This window comes from Micrasema longulum, unplaced genomic scaffold (assembly GCF_059751315.1).
Source record: "Micrasema longulum isolate JH-2025_06_02 unplaced genomic scaffold, ASM5975131v1 h1tg000173l, whole genome shotgun sequence".
NCBI lineage: Eukaryota > Metazoa > Arthropoda > Insecta > Trichoptera > Brachycentridae > Micrasema > Micrasema longulum.
This window is the reverse complement of record NW_028277378.1, coordinates 128392-146583: the sequence shown is the minus strand read 5'-3', so window position 1 is coordinate 146583 and position 18192 is coordinate 128392. Positions and strand designations below refer to the sequence as shown.

Genomic DNA, 18192 nt, shown 5'->3' with positions numbered 1-18192 from the left:
CGACTTTAAACTCTGTACAAACCTACCTGGTAAAAATATGGTTTTATAAAAGACGTAATTTTATCTTCTTGAGCAAAAAATAGTCGATAAAAAAAAATATTTCTTCTCCGAACATCACCTTCATAGGCATCAAATTTTAAAAAAATGTTAATATTACAATGTATTATTTTGAATACACACCTGCCAGTTTATTGATTTTAAGTAAAACACCATCTCTTTTTCAAACGAAATACTTTTTGATAATAAACCCTAATTATATAAACTATTCACAGATGCCGTTAGTAATGCCGTGACTCATTGTGGTGCGAATATTGAATAAGATGTCGGTAAAACAGAGTGTTTAATGTCAAAAAATATTTTATCATTATTTTGACAGCCCTCTTGTCTGTTGTCAAAAAATATTTGTTCTTTAATAATATTTGCTCTTATGATGTCCTGATATAACCAACACAAGGAAAGCACATGGCGTAATCCTAGTTTACACCCGAATAAATTTTATTTGTGGAAAACAATGGCCTTTTTAGAGGTTAGTATTTTGTTATATGTTTCAAAACAACTTAGGTACGCCGTAGTATGAGTTCACACGATGATTCTTACTATACATCAACCTTTTTTTACTTGTATCTACCAAAGTTCTTTATTCTAACGTTGCAGACAAATAGTTTGTTCAGTATACGGTGAAAAACTTGAAAATATGTTTTTAAACTAGATAATGTCCGCCAACATAGTTTAGTAGCAAGTTCATTAACCCTCCTGTCTGAGATTCAAATTAAGATCCCTGACCTGGTCAACAGAAAAAAAAATGTTTTTACCACTGTAATCGGGTTGCAGTTCCGTGGCTAGTGTTGCAGACACACGTATCAGTGATCTGAGGTTCAAACTCCACTCTCCCCAAACTTTATTTCCATTTTCTAATAGTGAATTATTAACAACTCGTCGAAAATGGTCACCAAAATTGAAATATTTTGGTAAATTATAAAAATAGCACATAATGCACGAATTTCGACATTCGACGAATCGCCCGAGGATTCAAATGTGTGTAGTAAAACTATATATGATAGGCGTACAAATATTGAGATTTTTGTATTACGTGAGGCTGAGACAAGCATTACCCACAAAATCAAGAAATGAGTGCCGCTTTGGTTTGGGCATGTAGAGCGAATAGACAACGAAAGAACGGTTAAAAGGATTTACGACGCGAATGTTGACAGATGGAGCAAACCAGGAAGACTAAGAAAGACATGGCATGACTAAATTCAACAAATATTTGAAGGCGGACATGTCTAAAGTCAGAATAATCGGCATGCGTGCATCAGAAGATGTTGAATGTAGAGGAAGCGAGGTCTGTATGCAAAGACAGAGTGATGTGCCACTCTATCCTCTCTGCCTACCCCAATTGCGAAATGGCGTGATGGTTTGTTTGTTGTTTGTTGGAAAAAAAATCTTTTTGAGTAACTAATTCAGTTTACAATACATATATCATCTACATCTCAACTTAAGTAAGTGCAAGGTTATGAAATTTTTTCATCTGGAAAATCCAATCATGTATGACTACTCACTGAACAATGAAATATTATTATCTGTGTCTAGTACACGAGATTTAGGTATTATACTTGACAGTAAACTTTCTTTTACAATTCATATTGAACATGTTATCAATAAATCCTTAAAACTCCTTGGATTTATTTACAGAAGCACAACTGACTTCAAAAATATCAATACCCTTAAAACTCTCTTCTGTTCCCTAGTTCGCCTGCACCTAGAGTATTCTTCTGTTATCCAGTCTCCATGTTATGATGTTCACATCAAGAATATTGAATCAGTTCAACATCGATTTTTGAGAAAGATAGGCTAGAGGTTGGGCTTATCCAGAGACCAATATGCGTAAAATGAGTTAGAAGCTAGCTTGAATATATCTTCTCTTCAAAACCGTCGAAATAAATCCGACTTTCTAGTCCTATTTAAAATTCTCAACTCACTCTTTGATGCGCCTGAACTACTGAGCTCAATAAAATTAAATATCCCTACTAGAAACCTCAGACAAAACTTACTCTTTCATACCGATAATCATATAACTAACTATGGTTTTCATTCCCCTATGCCCAGAATTTTTTTATCTGCCAACAAACATACCAGTCTTGATTTCTTTGATAACAAGTTGTCTTCTTTCAAACAATCACTAAATCAAATTCAATTATAAACACCTCTCTCCCGCTTCCATTCCCACAAAGTCTACTATATACCATTGTGTTTTTCTATTTTTCTTTATACTAATTTTCTATGTATAAATATGTCCTTTAAAATGCCCATTAGGCGTATATATTAATAAATATATTATGATCTAAAATTTAGAAAAAAAATATGGGACACTGAGTTTATTATGTATGGTCCCGCATTCTTCCTATTAAAATAAAGGCCAAAATGATGCCTTGAAAACGTAAAGTACAGAACAGCTAGCCACCATTGATACACAGCATAGTTCCTTGATCGCTGGCACATATGGTCTGAGCTGGTATCTAGTTAACGTCTTGTAGAATGTTTTGAAAACCTTGATAATGTACGGTTATGCATGTCAGGCTGATGCTTCCTTAAACACGGTGCCAGGAAATGTTTCCATTTAAGTGTTATATGGAAGGGATATCTACATTTTTCGTACAAAAGAGTGTATCTGAGGTCGTTTTTACTGAGAAGAGATAAATAGCTAATTTTGAAGTTTGTTGTTAAGTGTTTGGCTTGAAAATTTCATTTTCTTGAGCATGGTTGTTATGAACCTAGTATGAAAAATCGAGCCACTCTAAACAAGATGCTATGGAGTGAATGAATTTAATTTGGACAATTATTACAAATTTGTAATTTCTTCACATGTGTGCTTTCAGTGGAGACGGCTAAACTTCTTTGATCTCAATAAAAATGTGGATGGGGGAAAAGTAGCTGAAGCATTACAGGTAATTAAAGATACTCACTTCATTGTATATATTGCATTGTATTTTTATATACAGTCAAACTAAAAGAAAAAAACATATCAAAATTTAAAATAATGGTCAAGACATATGTGATAAACAATTTATAAATTAAATATATTTTTAATGTTATTATTAGAACACACATAACAATATGTTTGATATGTGTGCCCTACTTTAAGATTTAAATAAAAAAAAAAAATAAAAAAAAAACTTGGTTACTAAGAGAAAAATATATAAGCATTGCTCATTATACTAGAAAAAGGTTTTTTTTAAAATACAATTGCCATTGCATATTGTCACTAAGGAAGCAAATAAATATACACATAATTTATAGATAATTTCAAAATAAAACTTTTGAGGAAAATTATAATAAATGCTTATAAACATACCGCTTTCTAAATTGTTTTGTGTTTGTGATGTTCTTTTCAAGTGCAAATAAATAAACATTATTATATTTCCACAATCTTGACACTGTGGATAGAGAAAACATTTTACACACTTCAACATTTTTCACACCACATTCATTGAGACACACTTCCTCTTGTTAGTAGACATATTTATAATTCAAGGGTTTCTTTTTTAACTGATCTGACATCACCCACTCGTAATGCTTATTATTTATTAACCATAGAAATATTGTTTCATCAATATATATATAGTCAAAACCCTGATTTATAATTATCTCTTAGCGAAATTTGCTTGTTTATTATGTTTGTTTATTCATTAGGATACCACAATACAACTCTGCACAAGTGGAAATTCTCATTTGGTCATAGGAGATACTAATGGATGGATCAAATTAATATCTCGAGCATGGACGGTCACCTCTTTTAAAGCCTACGAAGTTAGCATCGCCGTTGCAGTTCAGTTGAAACATGATCCTTGTTTGGTTACTATTGGCGTAAGTAATAATTGTCAGTCGTCATTCAACAGCTATTGTAATTTTTTAAAGGTCTTGTGGCAATTCATTCTTTGCAAACGAGCAAGAAAAAAAGAAAGTTAAAGTATTCTTATAAGTTATAGAAAATTAATACTATAATGAGGAAGTTCAGCCCTACGGGAAATTGGATATAAAAAATGTATTCTTACGGGCAGTAAAAATGAGAGCATTAAATTGTACAGTGAAGTTTCTTGAAAATGTATGAAAATGATTTTAATAAAAACAAACTACTTTTCATGACTACTAGTTCTTCCGAGTCACTAATGATAAGAGAGTTGCGATTTATTTCCGGTTTACGGTAAGTCAACTGACGAATCAGCAGAACTCACCGAGAAAAAGGGAAAAAGAACAACAAAAGTTTTTTTTTTTAAACCACTGAACTTCCTCATTCATCAACATGGCAACCTATGTGGACACAACACTGGCTGGTGGACCTTTGTGAACACAACACTGGTCTTTCACACAGTGTTTCCTCCGGATTCAATTTCCGGTGAAGCTAGGTATAATTAATACTTAACAATATGAATGTACCTTCTGTCTGCAGATCTTTACCTCCTTTTGCTATTGTAAAGTGGTGATTTCTGTACATTCTGCTAGATGATGTTCCGTTAATTATTTTGAGATTTTAATTGCTAGACCTGTTAAATTAATTCTAAATTCTAAGTAATTGGAGTGTGATAGTTTGTATTCTATATTATTTTTTTATCTTTTGTAGGAAGATGAAGTAGGAATAAACCCCATTCTGAAGGTCTGGGATGGAGCTCGCCAGAACCAACAAGGTAACCCCATGTGTGTGAAGATTGCCCGTGCTGTCCCTTCACACTTGAGGCCGACACCTGCCACAGCTCTCGCTGTACATGATAATAAGGTACGGATGCCACAATTATTAAACAAAAAAATTACTTTAATGAATAAAATGCAGTTTCATCATGAAATGTCAGTAGAAAAACTCAATAAAATAATAAATATCATTACCATAATTTCAGTAAACTTAAAATACTGATAATTATATTCTATGTCCCTTAACATTGTTTTGGTTTTGACAAATATTTATTTATTGAGTCACCACATGTCATGTTGATTTATCATTATAGAATTTGATGGCTGTTGGTTTCGGAGATGGCTCGGTCACACTCTTCAGAGGAGATATAACTCGGCAAAGAAGCGGTAAAATGAAAACATTGCCCGACACCGGCAACACTGCTATCACAGGATTGGCGTTTAAGTCAGTAATTGTTGTTAGCCATATTTTTTAAACAAATGATGTACACATTTACAATGCCCTTTGAAATATTGCTTTTTTTTTAGAGGGACGAGCCATCTGTTTGTGGCCAGTCGATCATCTGTGATGGTTTACAGTGTAGGAAGTAGTGGAAAGGAAAGGGGAATAGTGATGGATGATAGTCCGTTGGGTTGTAAACCCAATTGTGCCGTTATGGCTGATCAACAATTTGTTGTGGCTAGAAATGATGTATGTATAAATAATTTTTTCTATCGTCTTTCAATTTTATTATTTGATTTAACTTAATTTAATAAAGATTAACTTAATATATCAAAGTAGATTTTAATAGAAAAAAATACATGTAATTATCATTTTATGTAACTATATTCATTGATAAAAAAAATAATTAAAAATTACAAATTTATTTTGTTTAGGCGATATATTTCTACACCACCAATGGGCGAGGACCTTGTTACTCTCTTAGTGGAGATAAGAAGAGAATTGATTGGTTTAGGAGTTATCTCGTATCTATTTCCACAGATCCTAAAACTGCACAAGCTTCCTCGTCTAATACTGAAACTCCAACCACAAACCAAATAACCATCCTAGATATTCAAAACAAATTCACTTTCTTCTCAATTTCACTAGAAGAAATACAAGCCGTAGTCATAGAATGGGGAGCATTTTATATTGTCACAAAAGACAAACAAATTCATCATTTGGATGAGAAAGATCTTCAGTCTAAATTGAGTTTACTTTTTAAAAAGAATTTGTATGATGTCGCTATAAGAATTGCCAGTAGTCAAAAGTATGACACAGAAGGCCTGATTGATATTTATACTCAATATGGAGACCATTTGTATATGAAGGTATTCTTTTGATTTCAATCATTATATTTTAATATCTAGATATTAGTTGTAATGTGAGAACCATTTTTTTATGTAAGCTGTGTAAGACAAACATTTGGTAGAACATAATGTTTAGGTTACTTGTGTTGAAAATATTTTACAGATTAAAAACGAATTTTTCTTTATTTGATAAAACATTAGTAAAAAAATATTTATTGGAATTGAATCACTAAATTTCGCCAATGCAAACAGCATAACACTTATTTTTTTATGATGAAATGTAGAATATTTTTATTAATGTTTACAGGGGGATCCAAAAGGAGCAATCGAGCAATATGTTCAAACCATAGGCAGGTTAGAGACATCCTACGTTATCAGGAAATACCTGGACTCTAGACATTTAGAGCCATTAACATTTTACCTCCAGGAGTTACATAAGAAAGGTTTGGCTACTGAAGACCACACAACTCTACTACTAACTTGCTTTGTAAAACTCGACCAACATGATCAACATGGGAAGCTTAAAGAATTCATCAACGCCAAAGATAGAGTCATAGACTTTGATGTAGAAATTGCTATAAAGGTAAATATTATCGAAACAGCTGTGATCTGTTCTGTATTTATGTGATTTCAATGTGCACTAAATATATTAATTATTCTGTAGGTTTGTCGTCAAGTAAGTTCTGATGACGCTCTACATTTATCCAAAAAGCACAAACAACATGACTGGTATTTAAGAATAGTGACTGAAGATAAAAAAGATTTCTTAGCGGCTTTGGATTATATTGCAGATTTAGAATTTGATGATGCTGATGTCTTTATGAAAAAATATGGAAATGTTCTCATCCACCATGTTCCTGCAGAGAGCACACAATTTCTTAAAGGTAAAATTTTGATCTATCTATGAATGATTCTCTTTCCCATGCTGCTACAGCCCATATCGAGCCTTGGCCTCCTGAAACTTTTGCCTCCAACTTTGTCTGTCCTTAACTGCTGTGAAGCTGCGCTGCATCCTCCACTTCTTCCTTCCATCTCAGTCTGGGTCTTCCCACTAATCTCCTTCTACCCGGGTGTCCGCTCATTAGTCTTTTAAGGACACACGAATCAGGCATTTACTGTACATGTCTGTCCCATTTAATCTAAGCATTTTTATATGTGTCAAGATGCTTGGGGCCTGGTATATGCTATACAGTTCATCGTTAGACCGAATGCGCCACTAATTACCTTCTCTCAATGGTCCGCAGATTCTTTGTAATACTTTCCTTTCAAAGGAATGAATGATTCAACCAACCCAAATAAATTAACTCTTGAATTGCTTGTTGTTTTTTACATAGGATTATAGGAAAATACACTCATATAAGGTTTTCCCCTATAACGTTTGCGGCAGTTTTTTCCTTTAACAGTGGTACCCCGTATGACCCAGTAGGTCAGTGCGCCTTGACCTTGATAGATGGGTTCAGCGGAACTAACATTACATTACACAAAATTGACAAAGAAATGCAGGGAAAAATTATTTTCGACAATAAAGAAAATTGTAATCCAGTTGATAATCAGAATTATGAAGAAATTGTGTAACTGGTATTCAAAAGTCTCGATGGAACGTGATATTTAATGATACTGACAGTGATTAAATACAGACTTGGTTACACAATTTAAGATGTCAATCTTTATTTGCTTTCGACAATCATTGTTTGGTTTTTCATATAAATTTTATTTTGTTTTAATAGGTATCAGTAAAATAAAACGTATTCCCGGAATAGTTTTTATTACATTTATTCATCATATGCTAACCCATTTTGTAAAATTAACTGATAAACTGTCACGGTGAATTAAATGTCATGCTGGTTTAAATTTAAAAATACTATTTAAAAACATTAACCCCCTATAAAGTTCTCCCCTGATAACGTGGTACCGATCTCAACGTTATAGGGGGGTTTACTGTATAATAATGTTTTTTTCAGGCCTTTGTATTGATTACAAACCAAGAAACAAACTTCTGGTGGATGACGACATGATGGCTGGTGTGATTTCTCGCAACCAAGCGGACAGGGCTCGCCCCGAGGAGTATATTCACCTCTTCCTCAATAACTCTGAACGTCTCGTAGAGTTTCTCGAACACCTAGTCCAGAATGAGGTCAACTGGTCCACATTAGTTTACAATACTCTCATAGAACATCATCTTCACGTTTGGTCAGGGTTGAAGGATAAACCTGCGCTGAAGACAGCTTACGAACAAAAAGTGGTCAGACTTTTACAAAATACAGAAGCCAATTATGATAAAGATCAGACTTTGATAATTTGTCAAATGCTCAATTTTAAACCAGGAATATTGTATCTGTATGAAGAAAGTAAACTGTGAGTAATCATGCGCTTATTAATTTTAATTTACTTTATTGATCATGTAGATATAATAAATTTTATCTTGGTACATTTTGCCAGTCGGCGTGCATTATCGCCAATCTACAATTTTGGCAAAAATGATATTTTTATATGGGGCGATTTTTAACTCTTATTGAATGTTCCCTAATCTTACGATATGCGTGGGATCAATAGAAGGCAAGCTTTACGAAGAAGAACAATACCGCGGATCAGAGTAAATAATGTATTAGATTTGATTATAACAACAGTTTTTATTGTCTCCTGGAAAAAGTTTATTTAGTAGATTGGTGGTAATGCACGCTGACCGATGATTTAGATTTTTTTTGTTAATTAATGCTCTATTGTAACTAAATAAGATACATACGACATTTATTTTATAAGTTTAGAAGTTACTAGAATATTTTTTTGGATTACAATTCTTCCAATTTTTGCAACCGCACACTGTATCTGAAGACTTAAGTTTATTTGATGGCTCCCATTTATAAAAAAAATTATCTCATAAATGGAGCAATCTATCTATCAAATCTATTTTTATTTTTTTGTTTTTAGGTACCAACAGATTTTGCGCTATCACATGTCACAAGGTGACGTAGAGTCCGCTCTGGATTGCTGCCGCAGGTTCGGGGGGCAGGAACCCCATCTCTGGGTACAACTCTTGTGGGGCCCTCCACCTTCGCAACATTTACCGGAAGTTCTCAATGTAATAGGTAAATAAATCATGACAATGAAAATAATTATAATGTGAATGTGAAAGAATCTCTAATAATCATAGCTAATTTATATGGCTTATTTTCATTATCCATTGTGAATATGCCTATTTTGGAAGGGCTTACCATTCAAAAGTGTCAATATTCTACTTGTAACTTGTACATTAGAGACCGGAGGTATCGCTCGTTTGTGGTCCCTTTTAATGCAATTTCGTATGTTACCAATGCTAACTATATTTCTTGGTAGAGAATTGAAAATTCTCTAATGATCGCTCGCCACAGTAATTAATGAAGAAATTATTAATTTTGCATTTCTAACTTGTCTCGAGTTATAATCCTTCTGGACTCAAATCTTGTAATACTCCCCGACACCCGCATGCGCGACGTTTATTCAAATAAGTTACTATTTGAAAAAATTGTATTACATATTTCTGTTAGGTTAGTAATCTAATGAGTTGTATCTTATTCCAGCAAATCAGCGTCTACTTTCGCCCCTTCTAGTAATTGACTGCCTCTCAAACTCACAAACATGCACGTTAGGATTTGTACGCAAGTAAGAACTTAAAAAAAAACATTTTATAATTATGTATATAGTTTAATTCTATATTATATTCTTTACAATTTTTTTCCACAAAAATATTAACTTACAATGACCATGGTAAAAATGTTATTATGTAGTTATTTATGTCTACCTTGTGAATACACAAACGTAATTTTATAGTTTCGTGTTTCTCTTATCAAGTTCCAACCAACTATTTTATTGCTACCAATAGCAGTAAAGTTATACTGTTCTATCGCAATTTTTCTTACAAATAAAATATTGAAATAATAAAAATAATATATTATAAAGGGTTTTTTTGACAATATTTTAAGTATGTTCAATTCTTTGTAGACTGATACTGTATTTGAATCTTCTACAGATTTTATAATGACGGCCAGTTTTATCAAAATCTTGAACAGATAGACAATGTACTATGGTGTATAAACGTATTGACATGATGTATGTATACAATTAGTATTGATGTTTGCATAGACCTAAATGTTTTTTTATTAGAAAAGGTTCAAACCTCGGACCTCCTGAAAATGATTCCTATTTGTTGGACACCCTACAAAATAACATAAAAATAAATAAGTTTTATATGAAACGGAACATAGAAGTCTAGATTCACAGTTCATATGATTGGCTGGTTTATATTCACTGCGGGTAGTTGTCGACTTATGACTGCAGTTGATTCTGATTAACCGGTCATAAGTACGTCTGGTTGTAAGTAAGCTTATAGAATACTAAGGTTTATTTTTTTTGAGATTGTATTTATTTTCTATGTTCATTCACTAAACACACAACGTTTTCCCGTAAGAGTGGGCAGAGAGGATAGAATGCCGTATCACTCTTTCCTTGCATACAGTTCTTGTTTCCTCTAAATTCTTACATATTCTCATGCACGCGCGCCGATTATTCTGACTTTTAACATGACCATCTTCAAGTATTTGTTAAATTTGCCTCGATTTCTGCATCCATTAACATTCGCATCGTAAATATTTTTAGCCATCACAGCGCAAACTCAACTGAGCACGGATTGTGGTCATAAAGTCAAACAGTTATAAGTCGCATAGGTTATAAGTCATAAGTCAACGACTACTTGTATTCTACCTTTGGCTTAAATATTTACGAATCAACTTATTTTCGAATTTATTTTGTGTTCAAATGTTTTATCTATGTATTTTTCAGAGGAGTATGATGAATGCAGTTCTTTGTGTAAAATAGAACCAAGACGAATGTTTTTATGTTGTTACGCTGTGATAAGAGTGCCCTTGATCATTAGATGCGTATAAGGAAATGGTAATGATTAGCCATTCGTATTTGGAATGACATACCTCTCTCAATTAAGACTCGGTCTTTAGTTTGTTTTAAACCCAACTTAAATTCGACTCCTTCCTTCTCCTATTGCCTAAACTTTGTTTTATTCTTAGGATAAAACAAATTGTTGTGTTATTACATATAAATATTGCAGTTTCAACAACCTTTAAAATAAATATCTCACTCTGCCAGGAATTGAACCCAGGACCTGAAGAATGGTAGGTTAATGTGTCGACCACTACACAACAAAGAGGACTTATCTCCAATCGATTTCCTTTTTCAGGATTTTCATTTGAGAGCAGTCATTGAGTCGAAAACACTCATCCATGGTTTTGGTTCTATTTCACACACAGAACAGTATTCTTCATCCTCCTGGACACAGCAATACATACATATATGCAATCAAACAGTACTATTCCATTCACGGTTAAAATATGGAGTAAAAAAAAAAAATCGCTTTAAGTTGAATATTTAACTGTGTCCGTAGATACCTGATGGATATATTGTCAGGAGAGAGTGAAGTGATGGGGCGAGAAGTTTCTCTGGCGGAAAAATACTGCGCAGAAGCGGAGAAGGGTCGCTCTGCCTTGAAGATGGCTGAAGAGTCTCCCACGACCTTCCAAGCTTCACGGTGCGCCGCCTGCAACTGCCCCCTGGACCTTCCCACACGCCACTTCTTCTGCAATCACAGCTATCACCAGCAGTAAGTTGATAAATCAGAAAATAATTCAGTAACATCTTAATATATATTAATAAAGAAATGGAGATACTTCAGTTTAGAAAATCACCATTCTGAAATTGTTGATAATCATAAAAACATAACATAAATAAGTTTAATGCATTTTGAATTTGTGGCTATATTTGTAGATCACTTACAAAACTGATATTATTTTTACGTTATATAAATAATATGAATTCTTATTTCAGTTGCTTCCAGAGTTTCTCAGAAAATGAGACCGAGTGTCCCGCGTGTGTTCCCAACACTAAGAAACTTCTAGAAGTTTTGAAAAGTCAGGGAGCTAGTGCGCATACTACTGAAACATTCCATGCCCAACTTGAAAGAGCTCCTGATGGGTAAGTTTCTATATTTTTCCCTAGTGTAAAAAACATATTAAAAACTGGCTATAAAATTCATTCTATATTTAAAGCTAAATAAAATTAGTATAAAAACAGTATGGTATCAAATTCCGTTGGGTAAATTTTATTTTTAAGCATTGTTTTTTTATACATGTGTCGTGAAGTTTCATCATAATCTTCTTTTTCTTCTGCCCTGTTCACTCCACAGCCTATTCCAAACGTTTCACTCCTTTCTGTCCTCCGCTTTTTTCATCCATCCTTTACCTGCTATCAAAGCGGAATGTCGCCTGCCCATATTTTTTTGTGGACTGGTTTTCAATGATAATATATTTAAAAAATTGAATGCCAAAATTCGCATTACAGTACAGTGCTCAAAAATAGTATAAATTAAATGGTTAAAAATATATAAAGGGTGGTCCAACCATAACGCACCATGTTAATTGTAAATAAAACAAAAATTTTTCAGAGAATTGTCTTATTTTTTTTTATTATGATATAAAGATCTATGACAATTATGTGTGAAACAAAATATTGGCCATATGCTCGCCACGGCTTCAGCATACCTCTATCCAATGGTTCATATTTTCAATGACGCTGAGGCATAATTAAGGTTCAATGTCATTAATGTGCTGAATTATCTCATGCTTTAGCTCTTGAATTGTTTTTGGCTTATTGACATACACTTTTTTTTTTAAATATCCTCAAAGAAAGAAGTCCAACGGTGTCAAATCACATGATCGTGGCGGCCAATTAACATCGCCATGACGTGAGATAACACGGCCATTGAATTTCTCACGCAAAAGAGCCATTGTTTCATTGGCTGTGTGGCAAGTGGCACAGTCCTGTTTGAACCACATATCGTCCAGCACCATATCCTCAATTTCTGGGCACAAAAAGTCCGTTATCATCTCGCGATAGCGAACACCATTCAGGGTAACTGCTCAGCCGACCTCATTTTTTAATAAGTACAGCTGACGCCGCCAGCCCAAAGACCGCACCAAACAGTCACTCTTTGTGGATGCATCGGCTTTTCAACAATCACTCGTGGATTCTCATTTTCCCAAATGCGGCAATTCTGCTTGTTAACGAATCCACTGAGGTGAAAGTGTGCCTCATCGCTGAAGATGATTTTCTTCGTAAAGTCATTATTCACTTCTGTCTGTTCAACCAACCATTCGGCGTATTGACGACGCTCGAAATGGTCACTAGGCTTCAGTTCTTGAGTCAATTGGACCTTGTTAGCGTGTAAATTCAAGTCTTTATTCAAAATTTGCATCAGTGATGTCTGTGAGATGTTCAATTGTTGAGCACGACGGCGAGTCGAGGTTGACGGCTCTTCTGCCACACTATCGCGAACAGTAGTAATGTTTTCCAAAGAATGAACTAGGCGAGCATGCACAGGTGTTTTCACATCTCCTACAGACCCGGTTTGCTGAAATTTGCGCACAATTCTCCTGATTGTGGACACATTTGGTCGATTATGCTGACCAAAAAAATCACAAAATGCATTTTGATTTGAACGCCCATTTTCATAAAACGCTTCAACAATCTTAACGCGCTGTTCAATTGTGTAACTCTCCATGGTTGAATTTGTCAAAGACAAACAAAGAAATGTCAAATAAAGTTGGGTAAAAAACTTAACATTAAGGTGTGGCTCATAATTAACATTGTGCGTTATGGTTGGACCACCCTTTATATATATATATATATATTAGGCTATCAGTATCAAAGATGACCAAACGCTAAAAATAGTATCAAGGCGGCCAACGGCATAGCGTTTCTTGTTATGTCAACCTTTAGGTTAATTGTTCAAAGTGTTAATGGCACCAAATATGATCAAACAATTATTTTTTTTGTAAATATTTAAATTGAAAAGTGCTATTACAGATTTTAGTGATTGCTCGAAAATAGGTATGGGGTCGTTTGGCCATTTTGATACTAAGGGCCTCATATATATACATACATATATATGTATATATATTAGGTATATATTATTTTTGAGCACATGTAATGAAAATTTTGGCTTTTAAATTTTAATCCAGGTGACATAGTATTATCCTATTTTTGGTATATGTTTTTAAGCAATGAGATATGGAGATTTTATAAAACTTTTGATTTATTTTGAAATCATCAGTCTGGATGGATATTAAAGATGGAAGGATGGCATTCTCATTTTGAGACTACCAAAAATATTTACTGCATCCATGTACAGAAAAAAAAAGTACATACTATTTACTATAATGTAAATTGTGTTTACATGTAATTTGATTCATACATTTTAATACAAAATAAAAATATTTTTAAATACCTACAACAAAATCATGTTACAATACAATACCGCTAAAAGCAAGTTTGCTCACATTTGTCTTAATGTGAATGTTTAATAATTTCTCTCTTTATTAAATTTTTAAAAATAAATAGAGAATTAAAAAAAATAATTAAAACTAGTTTTTAACAGAACTACTGAAACAGTACATCTATTTATTTCTTTAAAGGTGAGGAAAATTTATAATGTAATCCATAAAAACAAAGATAACTAAATCACCAATACCCACCACGATACATTTGATAACATTGTACACGCGCCCGAGTAATCAATGTCAACACATGTTTTATCATAATCCATACTTTGTGTTGCTTCATGTTTTCTTAGTATTTTGACAGGTGTCGATTTAGTTTGTCACGAGTATAAATACAAAACGATGTCACGCACTACTGGTACTCTGCAGATTATGTGTTTTGACCTTTTTAAAAGGTTTATTCTAATTTATTTTGATTTATGACATCAAATCTTTTTTCCATCCCACTAGCGAAAGAAAAACAAATTTAATATTTTAATAGGAGTACCTTTGAATATCAAATAATTACTAGATTTCAAAACATGTATGAATTAGCTTATTCAAATCAAAGGAACTTTCCAATATCGCTAAAAGCAATATGAATAACTGTAGTTTCAAACTATGTATGGATAATGCTTTAGAGATTTTTTCATCAATTTACTCGTGATATGAGAAATGTGGTACATTTTACGCTGATTCATGAACTGTTATTTTTCATTAAGGAGAATTCTGCAGCCTCTAAAATTAGTGCGTTTTCTATTATTATAGAACCTATTTACTGTATTATTTGAGGGCGCAGGGGAAATTTTCGGTATCTTACCATCTCTTACATTTATTTACAATTGTCTTCCTTTTGTTTCAGTTTTTCAGTTGTGGCAGATTATTTTGGGCGAGGAGTTTTTAATAAGCTGACAGTTATTTCTAATGATAGTATATCTGTAGATTCCGACTCCACTCCCTGGCAAAATGAGTCTGTTGTAATATCCAAGACTCCTGCGCCGAGTAGAGTCTTACCCAAGGTTGAAAATCTTACGTATGGGCCGGGGGCAGAAGCTAGGCTGCGACTTGATGAAGGCAATAGTAAGCAGGGTAAGGAATATCGATATTAAATATATAAGCCCATTGCAGGCGAAGTGAACTTACCGACAATTGAAAGGCGAAGTTAACTCATTGCTCATATTACATTTCTGTACTTTCCGGTTCTTTATGTACAAAACAGGTATGTTAATTAAAAATGTCCAAACAGTTAAATAAAAAAAAAGACGAAAAGCTCACAGAGTTAAAACTTTGAGTACAAAAGTTTGATCATTTTATCAGTTGGTTCACTTCACCTGCAATGGGCTCATATTTAGATGCTAATAGCATTAATAAGTCATTTTAGTAATATGATTTTATTTGTAGTCTTTTGAGAACTTCACTGTTAATTAAATAGTTTTGTTTTATCACAATAATTTGTTGTTAGAAAATGATATGTTAATATCTCTATGAAAAAACTGAAAGGTTTAAACATGAGAGCAAAAACGAGTTGATGATGCCGTGCTTCTTGCTAGCAACAAAGAGAACTTATTAGAAAATGAAATCGAGTTGTGGTAGAGAGAGATTCGAACCACGGACCTTTGGTCCGTGAGTCCGAGACACTAGCCACAGGACCACAACCCAATTCTAAGATTTTATTTTTTATAATTACGGCACTATTTTATATTAGTGCTTTTTTTATTATCAGTTAACGGGTTCATTCAAGAACCGGTTTGTAGTCCCGTGGTAGTATTGTGGACTCACGGGCAAAAGGTCCGAGGTTCATTAGGTTCCCACTCTATCACATTTCGATTTCCATTTTACCAGCACAAGTTATTTACGACATTTGGGAAATGGTCTGAAAATTGAAATATTTGAGTAAATAATAAGAACTCAAGTATTTCTCTTTATCTTTTAAAAATAAAAAAATGAAAAATATGTATTGTATATTTTAAACATTGGTTTTTGGTTATAGTAAACACACCGGATGTTCATAAACAAGTTCCGACTAAAAGTGCGATAATAATCCCAGCTTCAGAAGGTCGCATGCGTTTAATGGAACAAAGACAGAGGGAATCTCAATACAGTTCTAGTTTGGAAGCCAACCTCAACAGATACAATCCTTCTGAACACGTTCCTTCCAAACAAACATTGGCAGCCTCATACATAAACACATCTAATGATTATCTCAAGGATTCTAAAAACAGCTCTCCGAAAAAAGGCTCTCCACTTTCTCTTCGAAGTAAAACAACTGATCGAGCGTCTCCATCCATCAATTCCGGAAATGTAAATGCAGATAATGTCAGTTCAGCTCTCAATAAATTGCAAATATCAAAACCAGCAAATAATCCATTCGAAGAAGATGATTATGACGAAAAGAAAAATCCATTTGCTGATGAAAAAGAAGAGACTTCGAAAAATCCATTTGAAAATGATGATGATGATGAAGACTATGATAAAAACTTAAATCCATTTGCCACTAAGTAAGAACTGATAAACACATGTTAAAATGCAAATTCTTTTGCTTCTGGGGCAACAATATGTGTCTGATTTATAAAAGAGAATAATTACCATAAAAATACCTTACATACATGAGATTTTATTTCTTATTAAGGGTCAAGTGATTTAAATAAGATTTAAAACGAAGTAAGTGTATAATTTTATGCAACTTAGTTTAACAGTATATTGTTTGTATTTATACTTATGTATTTTACAATATAATACAATGTATTACATTATTATATGTACAGACACACTTTCATTGCTCTAAAGAACCTACATTACGGAATTTACATGATGTATTATGAATTTATAAAATGTGTATGTAATGTCAAATGTATTTTTCTGGATTATCATCCCCCTGTTGTATATCCTACATTTATAAACCAATAATTTAAAGAATATATAGTGTACATATATATTTATATAAATAAATGTATGAATTATAATATAATCATCTCTTTCAAAACTAATTATATTGAAAAAAACACGTTTTGTTGTATTATATACTCAAATGATGTAGTCTCAAAATGCATATTATATTGTATTCAAACATAATCTTATTTCTATTATAATTTTTAGCAAACAATTTTTAAAATGGTTTTCATCCTCCATTGCATTGTTTATGTTTCTCCTAAATTTTATAATTTATACATAATAATTATTGCAAAAATATTTATGCACGAACTTGAATTTTTATGTATATATTGTGAGAAACGTTTTTTGTAATATTAAGACATGAATTATGTTTTTTGTCTTTTTTGTTACACGCCTGAAAGGTTGTACCCACTGCACTGGTTTGATCATCAAAATTAATGTATATATAAAGATTTTGCATTTTAAAATAATAAAAAAAATACTAAACAAACAAAAAACCTTTAAAAGTTAAAGTGCTGTGTGATTTTGATTGAATGATGGCAAATAAGAGAATGGCTGACTGATATTTTGTTATCTCCGGTACGCAGTACCTTACTTTATTTTCCACTTATTAAATTTATTTTTGTATATTATACCAATATGTACTTTGTACATTCAATCATTTTTATCAGTCAAAAAATGTTGCTTCAATAAGCCCGTCAGTGTACGAGATTGTACAAAAGTTTAATAAATAAATATTTATAAATGCCATACCTGCATACATGCAATATCTATGTAGTGTCTATTTAAATTAAGCTTACCAAAAATATGTTAAAATTATACCTGTATTGTTATTCAAATAGGGATAAAATGTATAAAATAAATTTACACTTACCATCATGAAATTTTATTTATAACCCATGGAATATTAAGTAAGTCTGTAAGATGAAATAAACGATAATAATAATCTATAATAAACAGTTTTTGA

General features: G+C 32.8%; 1 protein-coding gene across 1 annotated transcript; it reads left to right on the top strand.

Annotated features, from left to right (window-relative positions):
- Positions 1-333: 333 nt before the first annotated feature.
- Positions 334-16983, top strand: Vps11 (vacuolar protein sorting 11). The gene is made up of 16 exons (XM_088242870.1): positions 334-526; positions 2877-2945; positions 3691-3864; positions 4619-4771; positions 4998-5128; positions 5212-5374; positions 5560-5994; positions 6281-6556; positions 6638-6857; positions 7935-8328; positions 8902-9059; positions 9531-9612; positions 11405-11620; positions 11845-11991; positions 15196-15422; positions 16324-16983. Exons 1-16 carry the CDS (start codon positions 512-514, stop codon positions 16833-16835), a joined length of 3372 nt encoding a protein of 1123 aa, XP_088098996.1. The 5' UTR covers positions 334-511; the 3' UTR covers positions 16836-16983.
- The last annotated feature ends 1209 nt before the right edge of the window (positions 16984-18192 follow it).